An 11707-nucleotide genomic window follows, 5' to 3' on the forward strand; every position below is an offset into this window, starting at 1 on the left:
TAGGGTTTGAGGGAAAATTTACCTCTGCTTCGTCTATACTACAGACTGGGCTGTGAAGCAAGCCAGTATGTAAAGGTTAGAAGAGCTGTGCCTGCCTATGTGCACGTGCTCTACAGGTTCTTGGAGATACCTATTTGCACATAAATGTAATTAATATGCTAGTCATAAAAAGTTCCCACATATCTGAAAACGGCTCTAGGCCAATAGTTCAGTGGCAATGCTTTATGTACTTAGCTGGGACACAAACTGCTTTCTAGACAGTGAGGAGTTCTTATATGTAAATCCTATTCTGATAGTATCTTTAATAGAAATTGAAGCTGAAAAACAATATTTTATAAAGCGGAATTTCTGTGACATTTATGCTATAAATTTTCAAATATTTTGTTTAAAAAGCTATACATGCTTGTAGTGATAAGCTGTCTCTGCACTGAAAGCAAGAATTTGTCATAGTGGCAACAGTTAGGATATTGCTTTGAGGAACCAGAAATGGAGTTTTTGAGCTACAAAGTTAGATATGGTTTAATATCTAATACCGACTTTGTCAACTTATCACATTATCATATTGTGCCTTGCCATTCACATGATTTTCTAATTTAGTAGAATTTCTTCAACTGAAGGCTTGAAACATTAACAACTCTTGTACTAAAAGAATTCATCTAGCTTTTGTTTCTGTTTTAAAGCCTTTCCAAAATATTTTTCTTCTTACTAGCTAACACGTTACATATCATGTTTCTCTAAAAGTTTACTTCCCAGATGCTGATTTTGGATCATTTAAAAATGTTACTTATGTGATATTTCACTTGAAAGTGATGAAATTTCTTCTTTGAAAATGATAAGGTCCTGTTCAAATTGCATTGCTCGTGTTTTTAAAAGGACAAAATGTAACTTACCCCCCTCCCAATTATTTTGACAACCAAGAATGAGAGTTTGAAAATTTGATGTTAGTATTCCTTTTCCCGCAGGAGTGGACTGCTCGCATCCAGCAGGCCAAGCAAGTTCCCACAATGCCAAGCCTCTGAGTGGTAGCCCCAGGACTGTGGGGAATAGAATACTCTGTGTGCTGGTATTAAGGAACGGGGGAAGTTAAGAGGGAGGAGAAAGAAATGGAAACTAGGGGCTGATTCCTGCTCTTCTAATGTCATTGTGCATTATAGGATGCACAGGGACAGCTATGAAACACGAACACACATGTTGACCAAATCGAGACGTTTGCCTTCTCATTCCTCCCTTATGGCTAGTGCCTTGCATCCTGCTATTAGATCCAGGCTTTGTGGATTCCTGGGCATCCAAGGATCGTGGGAATGCCCCATTCTCTAGTTCTATCCCTATTTATGTGATTGGTCCAAACTTTCTTTCCTTAAAGAGCTTTTTTAATCTGTGCATTTATGCTATAAATGTCTCTATTCTGAACTATTAATAATGATCATAATCGTACGAAGTATGCTCTAGAGTAGTGCCGTCCCGTAAGACCTTCGGTGATGACGGAAATGTTCTACAGCTGTGTTCTCCAAGATGTCGGCCACCAGCCACGTATGGCTAGTGAGCAATTGAAATGAGGCTGGTGCAGCTGAGGAATTCGATTTTTCATTGTGTTTGATTTTAACAAATTTAAAATTTAAAAAGCTATATGTGGTCAGTGGCTACAGTATTGGATAGCACAGCTCGAAACGTTTTTATCTCAGTGCAAAAACTGACGGTCAGCCGGCAGGTGGGTCTTAAGCAGACCTTGCAAGGGCCCCGCCTCAGAGGGGAGAGGCAAGCCAGGTTCCCTGATCCCCCGTTACCTGACTTCTGCTTGATTGCCAGTGGCAAATCAGACTCCATAGAAAACATTTCAGGGAGAATGTAAAATGCTCTACTATGACTCCTATATTTTGACACCATTTCCTTCTTTCCCCCGCCTTTTATCCCTCTCAGGTTTCGGAAGAAGAATTTTTGAACTATTATGCTGGTGTTAGTGCTTCTATTGACACCGATGCCTATTTCATTTTAATGATGACAAAATCCTGGAGATTATGACTTTCTGCCTATTAATTCTTTTGGAAATCGGGGACTCTCGGAGAGTGAAATGACTTTGAAAGAAGTCCAATGCTATAGATTTTTGATGTTGTGTAAACTAAAGTTTCTGAAAGATCTAGGATTTTAAAAGCAATAGATCTTTAGTCATCTTACTTCATGGCCTGGAACATATTCATTTGCTTAAATGCCTGAGGATATCTTTTTGAATCAGAAAGAAAAGGAAGAACAGAAGGAAGGAAGGAAGCCATGAAGTGAGACTGAAAAGTGGGTCTTAGGTGAAGTAATGTACCTCTTGCTATAGTCATTCTTCTTACAGGGGTGGATGTAGATGTTTCCCCACAGCTTTACTTGTTCCCTGCCTTTGTAGTCCTTAGCAGGGGGTGATGATAAAAAGATTGGAGGAACATCTGACTTTGTAAAATTTCCTGAGCTTACTTATTTTAATGTGTCTCTTGGTGAATACAAATAAAATGTATTTTATTCTGAAATTTAATGGGCTTTTTTTTTTCTATCTTCATATTTTGGTCCAGGGATTTAAAGTCAACAAATGCCTACACATGCATGAACAGGGGACATAAATGATTCTGGTGACAAAAGGAAGGTGAGCTCAGTTGGCCCTCTTGGTAAAAGGCTAGGCTTTCATGGAGTGAGATCACTTCCTGGGTCAGTCTATCAGGACAAAAAGCAGTATGCAGAGAAATTGAAGTATCTATGAGAAGCCTTAGGGGCTTTCTGGAGCTTTAGGGTACACCAGTGAGGAAGATTTTGAAACTGTTTTAGGAATTCATCTTTGGAACCCACTTTTAGGCTCCTCCACAAGACAGGTAATACAAGGTTTCCTGAACCATTTTTCTTCCTCTAATATTTGCCCCTCAGGAAACAAAAGTGGCTGGAAGTTGACTGCACATATAACTACAGGCCTTCATCTTGGAGAAATGAGGTGGGAGAGGAGATGAAAGGTTGGGCTTTTCAAATTTTAATGAGCCCCCAAATCACTGGAAGATCTTGTTAAAAATGCTAATTCTGATTCACAAGGCTGGAGTGGGGTTCGAACTTTAGCCTTTCTAACAAGCTTCCCTGTGATGTTGATGCCTCTGGTCTTCAGGTAACAACACTTCAAGTTGCAAGAGATAGAGATACCAGCTTGTATATTTCCAGTGCTTTTGGATTATTATTTGTCCATCTCTAGTTGGCCATCATAATCTGTGATTTTTGATTGCTGGGCCATCCTCTCCTTGCCCATTAAGTCCTGAAAATATGAAGGAAGTACCAAGAAAATGTATGTGCCTCCTAGGCATGTGTAGGAGAGAAATAACACTACCAAGAGGTCTTGTGTGGAGGCGTTTCGATGGGAGCATTTCTCACAGGACTCAGCCTGAGTGCTGCAGCCTTCCAGCCTCAAGGATCTGAATGTGTCAGCCCACCGAGAGTAGGTTCGTCTCTTAAGACAGACCTATGTTGAGCAAGCTTATAGCAACTGATGCTAAAACTGGACTGCCAAGCCATTCATCTACTATGGAGAATGCAATTCTCACATTTGCTGAGGCCAGCTCAGAGAACCTCCTCTGGGTTTGAGGATGGGAGAGAGTGACAATGCGGCTCTCCGTTCAGTCACTTTTAGCAGATTATTCTCAGATGCTATTAAGCAGTGCAGAGGACATACACATGGCATGTTAGGGTAATGTTTGTTGTGGTAAACAAACCCTAAAATTTATAAAAGCTCATACAATAGCTATTTTTGTTTTCATTCATGAAGCAGTGTTATGTATTTGCTGTTTGTGGTCAGTGAAGAGCTTTCCTCAGGGTGGTGATTCCCAGTTGCAGGATTCCTCCATTTTGTGGTTCTGCTGTTTTCCAGGGCTCTGAAGTCATTGATACCTAGGTGCCTGAAGGGGAAGAGTGTGTAGAAAAGGCTGAAGAACTTTCTGAAAAGCTATGGTCTGGAAGAGACACACATCTCTTCTGGTTGCATTTTGTTTGATGATAACCAGTCACGTGATTATATTTAAGGGCAAGGGAGGCTGGGAAGTGTAGTCCCGGTCAGGAACTCTTCCTGCCAGTGCAACTCTATCTAATAGCAGGAGACAACAAATTTTAGTGGATCACTAGCTGTTTCTGCCTTAAAATAACAGTTCCCATTGCCTTCCATTTTCTTTTCTTTTCTTTCTTTCTTTTTTTTTAAGAGAGAGAATGAGCAGGGCAGAGGGAGAGGGAGAAGCAGACTCCCCACTGAGCTGGGAGCCCAAGGTGGGGCTCAATTCCAGGACCCTGGGATCATGACCTGAGCTGAAGGCAGATGCTTAACCGACTGAGCCACCCAGGTGCACCCGCCTTCCATTTTCTTAGGGAGGCATGCTTGATGGTCTTGTTAACTCATGTGGGGTAAGATATTTGCCAGGTTGGAGGAGTATTGAACGGAGGTCTTTCTATCCTTAGCCATGTTAGCAACCAAGAAAACAACATCTACAAGCATATCAGGTAATGATTCCCCACTTAGCCAGTCTTGTCACTTGGCCTTATGGCCCTATTCCAGATCTTGAAATTCGTGCTATGCCAACACTGAGGCAATTCATCCTTTATCGGCCTCTATGGTATAGGAGCTAGGAATTTTCCATCTATATCCACACAGGAGTATTCTGTGGGGAGTTGTAGCTATGTCCTATCTTGCGTAATGGAACCATGTTATTCATATTAGTAAATGAGAAAATGTTTTCCCTAGAGGCAGATCTTTTGTTGGAAACATAATTATAAGGTTATTTGGTCACTGGAATAAGAACAAAGGGCACGCATATTAGAATATTTAATGAAATTAGGCTGACAGTTTATTGCATTCATCTTGCCAGTGAGACCATAATATTCTTTTTACAACAATCCCTGGAGGGAACTAACAAAGATTCCCTGCCTGACCTCTCTCTTTCTCAATGCTTCATTGCTGAGCAACTACCCATAGAAGGGACACATTTTTCACTGTAGATATATTAATTAGACATGTCAATGAAATCACTCAGGATCAGGCCTGCCTCACCCATTTGAGGGCAATGTAAGTCTCTGTAGGGTACTTTTATATACCTCTGTTCTAATTAATTGTGTATAAAATATCACAGTAAAGAGAAAATTCCTCTGAGGGCTATCTTATTTCCATGCTCTTTGGAGTGTCCCTTACTGAAGCCACAGTGGAGTGACCACAGACATCAGATACTTTCGTGTTTCATATTAGGGGGAAAAATTAAATCAGAATGATCTTCTCTGGAAATAATTCAGCAGAATAACTAATCATCCTAGTTTAATAAATCATGGGAAGATTTCAGGGTTTGCAAGTGTTGTATACTGACAAAGTGGATGATTATTACAGATAGAAATTGTAGGGCAAATTTGAGAATCAAGTAGAGTTAAAAACCAGGACATCATTAAGATATTAGCTCTAACACATAATGCCAGCTACCAAAAGTGGCAGGAAGGGAGACCGGACTTCCTTCGGCTGCAAGAGCCCAGGTGGTAGACATCAGCACGTGTTGCTCACGTTCACTTGAAATCAGCAGATCCGAAAGAAAACTCATTACTCCTTTCCCTGCCCTCCGTTAATCCCGCCCCATCTTCTACTTACACTGAGCATGCTTTTATCTCAGTCTGTGTCTTCGGCCACATGAGTAGAAACCCAAGGATCTTTGTTCCCTCTCTTGCCAAGAAATGGTACAAGAGTACAAGAGTGTAAGAGTACAAATGCCAGAGTCAGCCTGCCTGGTTTAAAATCTGACTCTGTGTGGCTTCTAGCTTTATAAGCTTAGGCAAACTACTTGATGTCTCACAACTCAGTTCCTCATCTGCTAAGTGGGGATAATAGTAACTATACATAGGGTGAGGGTTAAATGGGTTAATATGTGGCAAGCACTTAGAACTCTAGCTGGTGCTAAATAAGCTCCGTAGAAGGGTTTGCTATTATCTTACATCACTTCTAGAGTCAGCTGATTTTTTTTTTTTTTGGTGTCCCTTCTTTCCTTCCGCACTGCACATGTTGCGTTCCTCCTACTTCAAATAAAGAAACAGTCCCCAGGTAAGTGTGTGCCTACAGTCTTATACCTTTTCCTCTACCCTTTATGCTAATACCAGGATGGTTTTTCCTAAGCCTCAGGTTCACTCACATCACTTCATTTCTTAAAGACATTCCGTAACTCCCCAAGCCCATTTAAGAGTTCAGACATATGGCAGGGCATTTAAGGCCTCCGTAATTTGTTCTGACCTATATATTTCCATATGTCTCTTCCAGGGTCAGAGCCTGATGCTGGGCTTGATCCCATGACCCTGAGATCATAACGTGAGCTGAAATGAAGACTCAGATCCTTAACTACTGAGCCACGCAGGTGTCCCCTGCTCTATGGTTCTTAGATGTGGCATGCAGGGGAAGGGAAGGCTACCCTTGAGACATCTACTGTCCTTCTTTTCAGGGTCTCTTAAGTCCATTGAATCATGACAGCTTCTCTACCATACTTGGGAAATGACAAATTTGAGAAACAATTAATGGGGTGGATGAAGAGCTCACTTTTGAGAGATCTATGGATATCGAGGTGAGAAATCTAATAGGCAGTTGGGTATTCATTCATTCAACCAACAAGTATTTATTGAGCAAATATTCTGTACTATCAGTGAGTACTGTCCTAGGTGTTGGAAACTTAACCTTGAACAAAAGACATATGATATATTTACTCGTGGAAGTTCAGCTTAGTAGGCATGATTCTAAAGCTCAGGGTGTAGGTCTGGATGGATAAGAAAATCTTGAAGGTAAAAAGCCTATGAATGTAATGAAAATAGCAAAGGTATGGGAGATATCAGATAACCAAAGGGGCAAAGTTCTGGAGTGGGAGGGTAGGGTAGAGTAAAGGACAGTAATGGTTGATTTGGTCTTCTACTGACAGAGGGACATCTCATTTATTGACTGGGAAAAGAGTTGGTAGGGATTTATGGGAATTTGGGAGTTTGTAGATGGAAATAGGAAGAGAGGAAAAAGAGTCATGGCCCAGTTTTCTCAAAGTAAAGGCAAAAACACCTGCTGAGAATGAGAAGGGCTGAGGTTTAATGGGAGGACTTGGAGAGGTGGAGGTTTGGCAGGAATCATGGGGGGCATTGGAGGGGAGTGAGCACTGCCAAGCACCAGTAAAGGAAGGCACAAATTTATATGGACACCATTTGGCAGGATTATGAGATTTTCACCAGGACAGTTTAGCAGATCAGGTAAAGAAGAAGAGATGTGAACCATAGAGACATGTCATGTTGAAACAGGACTTGACTTACCTCCATTTTGACCTAATCTGTACTTTCTAACTAATGAAGTTCTTTTTTACAACTTATCTCTTAACTCAGGCAAAAGACCCGGCAGGCAAAGCATCCCATGATGGGAACCGAAACCACCCCTCAAGCAATAACAACTGCCCTGATGCTAGCAAAACCCTGCATGATTGACCCCAGAGCAATGACTGACCTGATCTTTACCGCTCACCTAAACATACCCACCAACTTTTGTCCCGCATTTTCCTTATATAAACCTAGAAGTATTTTCAGCACTTTGGAGATGGCCTTTGGGCGACTAGTCCTCTGTTTTCCTAGTGTTGGCCTTGCTGAAATAAATTCTTTTCTTGTTTCACTACTGGTCATCTCTCTGCCTTTGGATTATTGTCAGTGGTGAGTGGCTGAACCCGTTCTATTTGGGACCCCTGGAGACAGGTGCTCTTGCACACTTGGGCCCCTGTTACAATTTCATCTTGTACCATAGCATCTATCACTGCAATTTACACCCAAGAGGTGCTCGAAGAAGTGTGGTGAATTCAGAAATTATTTAAAAGATGGAAGGACAGGGAATCTTGAAGTTCTCTGTTGTGTGACCCATAACACAAGGAAGAAATCAGATTATGACTCTAGAACAGCAGAATCTCATTTTTTAGTTGAATAAGTCAATATCAATGTTACTTTGGAAAGAAACTTTACAGAAAAAAATAAAAGTTTTAATTCCAAGTAAGAATTATATTGAGAAACATTCTATTCTTTTAATTATTTTTGTTATAATAATAAAACATGTACACTTCCTCCCAAAAGGAAAAGAAGACAAAAACAGTAATTGAAAAGCCTCTTACTTTTATATTCCCATCTATCATTCCATTCTTCTCCTTAATAATAACCACTGAAAACGTTTTGGAGCTTTGCTTTCCAGAGTTTTTTCTAAGCATATTCTAACTCTAATAGTCTCTCTCTCTCTCTACTTTTAAAAAAGATCTTTTAGGGTATCTGGGTGGCTCAGTCTGTTCAGTGACTGGCTCTTGGTTTCAGCTCAGGTCATGAGCTTGGCCTTGAGATGGAGCTCTGTGTTGGGACCATCCTCAGCGGGGAGTCTGCTTGAGAGTCTCTCTCTCCTTCTGCCCCTCCCCCTGCTCGTGCACTGACTTTCTCTCTCACTCTCTCTCTCTCTCTCTTAAATGAATGAATGAATGAATGAATAAATAAATAAAATTAAAAAAAAGATCTTTTGTAGCAGACACTTTTGCTTGCTTCTCTAATATCTTTTATTTCATTCCTCTTCCCCCTATTTTGGCTAGGTACCCATCTCATCCCCGGGTCCAGAGAGTGAGCCATTTCCAGGCCATTTAGTGCATGGCATTCTCTAGTGACTGTCATTGGTCCAGGGATGCACACATGACTGGGTCAATCAGACTGAAGGAAAAAAATTAAATTTCATACTTAGGAGAGGAGTGTGTGTGTGTGTGTGTGTGTGTTCTCCCAGGTGTCTGTGGGCCTGCTGCTGTATGGGTGGGACAGGAGAGCTTCCTCAGATAGGGACAACATTTGTGTTGTCCTGTACATGTGGCCTCATATCTGTCCTCATAGCTGACTGAAGGGTTACATTAGTGGCTCAACTCTTTATACCTTTCCTATTCACCTGCTTTCTTTACCGTATGATTCAGAGTCCCCACACAAGAGGAAGTATTTCTTCACTCCTTGAGCCTGGGTTTGGCCATTTGACCTTTTTGGCCAATAGGATGAGGTGCAAGTGACAGGTGTGCCCATTCTGGGCTTAAGCCTCAGAAGGGCTTTGTGTTTCTGCTTGCTCTCTTGGGCCTCTACTATGAAAAGAATAAGCTTGACTGGCCTGGTAGTCTCAAGGATAAGACAGGCACCTCATGGGTGGATCAGTGTATTCCCAGTTGAACCCAGCCTAAGTCAGCTGACTTCTGTTCTGTTGCAGGTGCCGAGTCATGCCAGCTGATACTGGTAGACCCATCCGGCAGAGCCCAGCCTAGGTCATTCAACTCCCACACAAGGGCCAATTTGTGACACTAAGTGATGCTGCTTAAAGCCACTCAGTTTCGGCATGGTTTTTTACTGGGCATCAATACAGCAACAGCTAACAGATACACAGCTCAATCTGGTGTTTTCTCACTGCGGGAATATGCTAGAAGAAGGGGGTAAGAGAGAGGCAGAGACCTCTGCAGAGTTCCCTCTTCCTAGAAGCCTTTGACAAAATGGCATACATGTTTTTCTTTATCAGTTATCTGAACCTCTACCATATTTCTTTTAGTGGCTTTGTTAATGTTCCGTAGTATGGATATACCATATTTTATTTAGAACATTTATGTTTTTTCACCATTACAAATAGGGCTGTATAGATATTTTTTGTACATGTATTTTGAGCTCCTCTGTGATTATTTCTGTAGAAAATTCTTGAAAATGGAATTTCTGAATATACCCATTTAGATTTTTGCTATGTAAAGCACCCTCTTAAAAGTTTGCCCTGATTTCTAGTCCTACCAAAAGTGTATGAAAAATCCTATTTTCATATGCCTTTCCCAGCATTGAAGGTTAGCAATATTTTTAATTTTCACAATTTAATAGGCAAAAAATTTACCTCATTATTTTATTTGTACTTTTTATTCTGAATGAGAGTGAGCATACTTCATATTTTTAGAATAAATTTCACTTTTGGGAGCCTTCTGGTAATCTGCTTTGTCCATATTTCTCTTAAATTACTCATTTTTTACTTATTGATTTGTAAGACTCTGGATACTAAGGATATTAGCACTTTGTCTGTCTTATAGTTACTATTTTTCCAGTTTATTTTTATCTTTTTGTTGTGCATTTTTTAATTCAATAAAGAAATTACCAATATTCTAAATTTTATGTACTCAAATGTATCACTCCTTTTCTTCTATGGTTTCTGAGTTTTGTGCCTTTTTTAGAAATGCTTTTCACATCCAAGAAGTATAAAATGATTTGCCCATGTTTTCTAGCATATTTGTTTTCATTTTAAAAATTATTTATATCTTGGATCTATGTTGGATTTATTTTAGAAGAAGTTGGTAAGTACTTCCCTCTTTATGTACAAATGGCTAGTGTATTGTTCTAATCTCTATTAAATAATCTACCTTTTCTCCACTAATTAGGAGTAAATGAAATTTTTATAAGTACCCAGATCTGGACACATAGGTTCTCTATGTCTATGTCTATGATTGTCAAAAAACAAAAAAGGAAAAAAAAGGAAAAGAAAAAGAAAAAAGGAAAATCTAACCAGGGATATCTATAATTTCTAGGCAAGTAATCTTGTAACTTTTTGCACTGATGATTATTATCATTTTGTCATTTCTAAATGTACAATGAATGTTATTTATATTGTTTTTAAAAAATGAATAAATGTCAAAATCACTCATATAGTTAATTTCTTCTCAATTCTTTTCTTTTCCAGATTTGTGCAGGCTCTTCTTGAACACGTATTTCTCCACACGACATTTAAAACAATAGCATATGTATATATGTGGAAGACTACACATCGCTTATTAAATATGATTATTTCTGAGCAGTGGGATTGGGGAATGAGATCTTTTACTTGTTTTGTCACATATGTCTGTGTTTCTTGAATCTTGAGGAACAAGCAAGTAGGAGTTTCATAATAAATATTCAATGAAGACTTAAAGAAATAATTCAGCATATGGAAATATTATAATCAAAGACCTTAATGAAGTCTTTCTGTCTTTTAGTGTATTTTTTTTACTTGATCCCTTTGAGTTGAGATTGGGCTATTTCATCTGCTAATAATAATCATTTAGTTTCCTCCTGTTTAATATTTATGCCTCTTACCTTTTCTCTTTATCTAATTGCATTTTCTAGCATTTCAAGAACAATGTTAAATGTGGGGGCAGCGGAATTTCTTCTGTCTTATTTCCAAGTTTAATGGAGTAGTTTTAATATTTCACCACTGAGCATGAATCTGGCTTATAGTCTGTTCTGATTTTACTAAAGATTTTTTTTACTAAAAAAAATTAATCCTAAGCATCACTCAAATCTACATCCGTAGCCTCACATTTAAATCCGTGGAAGTTCACTGATGTGTAAAAAAGGGACTTGACAGCATAGTCATCAGTCTCATGGAATAGCAGTTATTGAACTTTTATCTAATTAAACTAATTATTCCGTACACCGTAAAAGTGATATTTCACTGTTATCAGTGGGTAACAGTATCTTTCACTTAATATTAAAATGTTTCCTGATTATTTATCCTTTTTGTTTAATGACTAGTTCGATTCACACTTTGCAGCAACTCATTTGTCATAAAAAAGAAAAAGTCCTTCTCAGCCTCTGTGAGTTTTCTCTCCTCATTGAGAAACCTTTAGCAGAGTAGGAAGGAATTGACCCTCATAATTTACAGTTGAGG

General features: G+C 39.4%; 1 protein-coding gene across 3 annotated transcripts in view; it reads left to right on the forward strand.

Annotated features, from left to right (window-relative positions):
• Nucleotides 1-10583, forward strand: part of CAPSL (calcyphosine like) — a 38222-nt gene extending 27639 nt beyond the window's left edge. For 2 of the 3 annotated variants that reach the window (XM_040630501.1, XM_040630500.1), the window contains exon 5: nucleotides 1918-2501. In XM_040630501.1, coding sequence (XP_040486435.1) covers nucleotides 1918-2019 — 102 coding nt within the window. In that variant the 3' untranslated portion in view covers nucleotides 2020-2501. Of the gene's footprint in view, nucleotides 1-1917; nucleotides 2502-9247 lie in introns of those variants that run through there. The other variant, XM_040630502.1, reaches the window with a different exon arrangement.
• Nucleotides 10584-11707: the final 1124 nt, after the last annotated feature.

Source organism: Ursus maritimus, unplaced genomic scaffold, assembly GCF_017311325.1.
Source record: "Ursus maritimus isolate PB19 unplaced genomic scaffold, ASM1731132v1 scaffold_15, whole genome shotgun sequence".
NCBI classification, from domain to species: domain Eukaryota; kingdom Metazoa; phylum Chordata; class Mammalia; order Carnivora; family Ursidae; genus Ursus; species Ursus maritimus.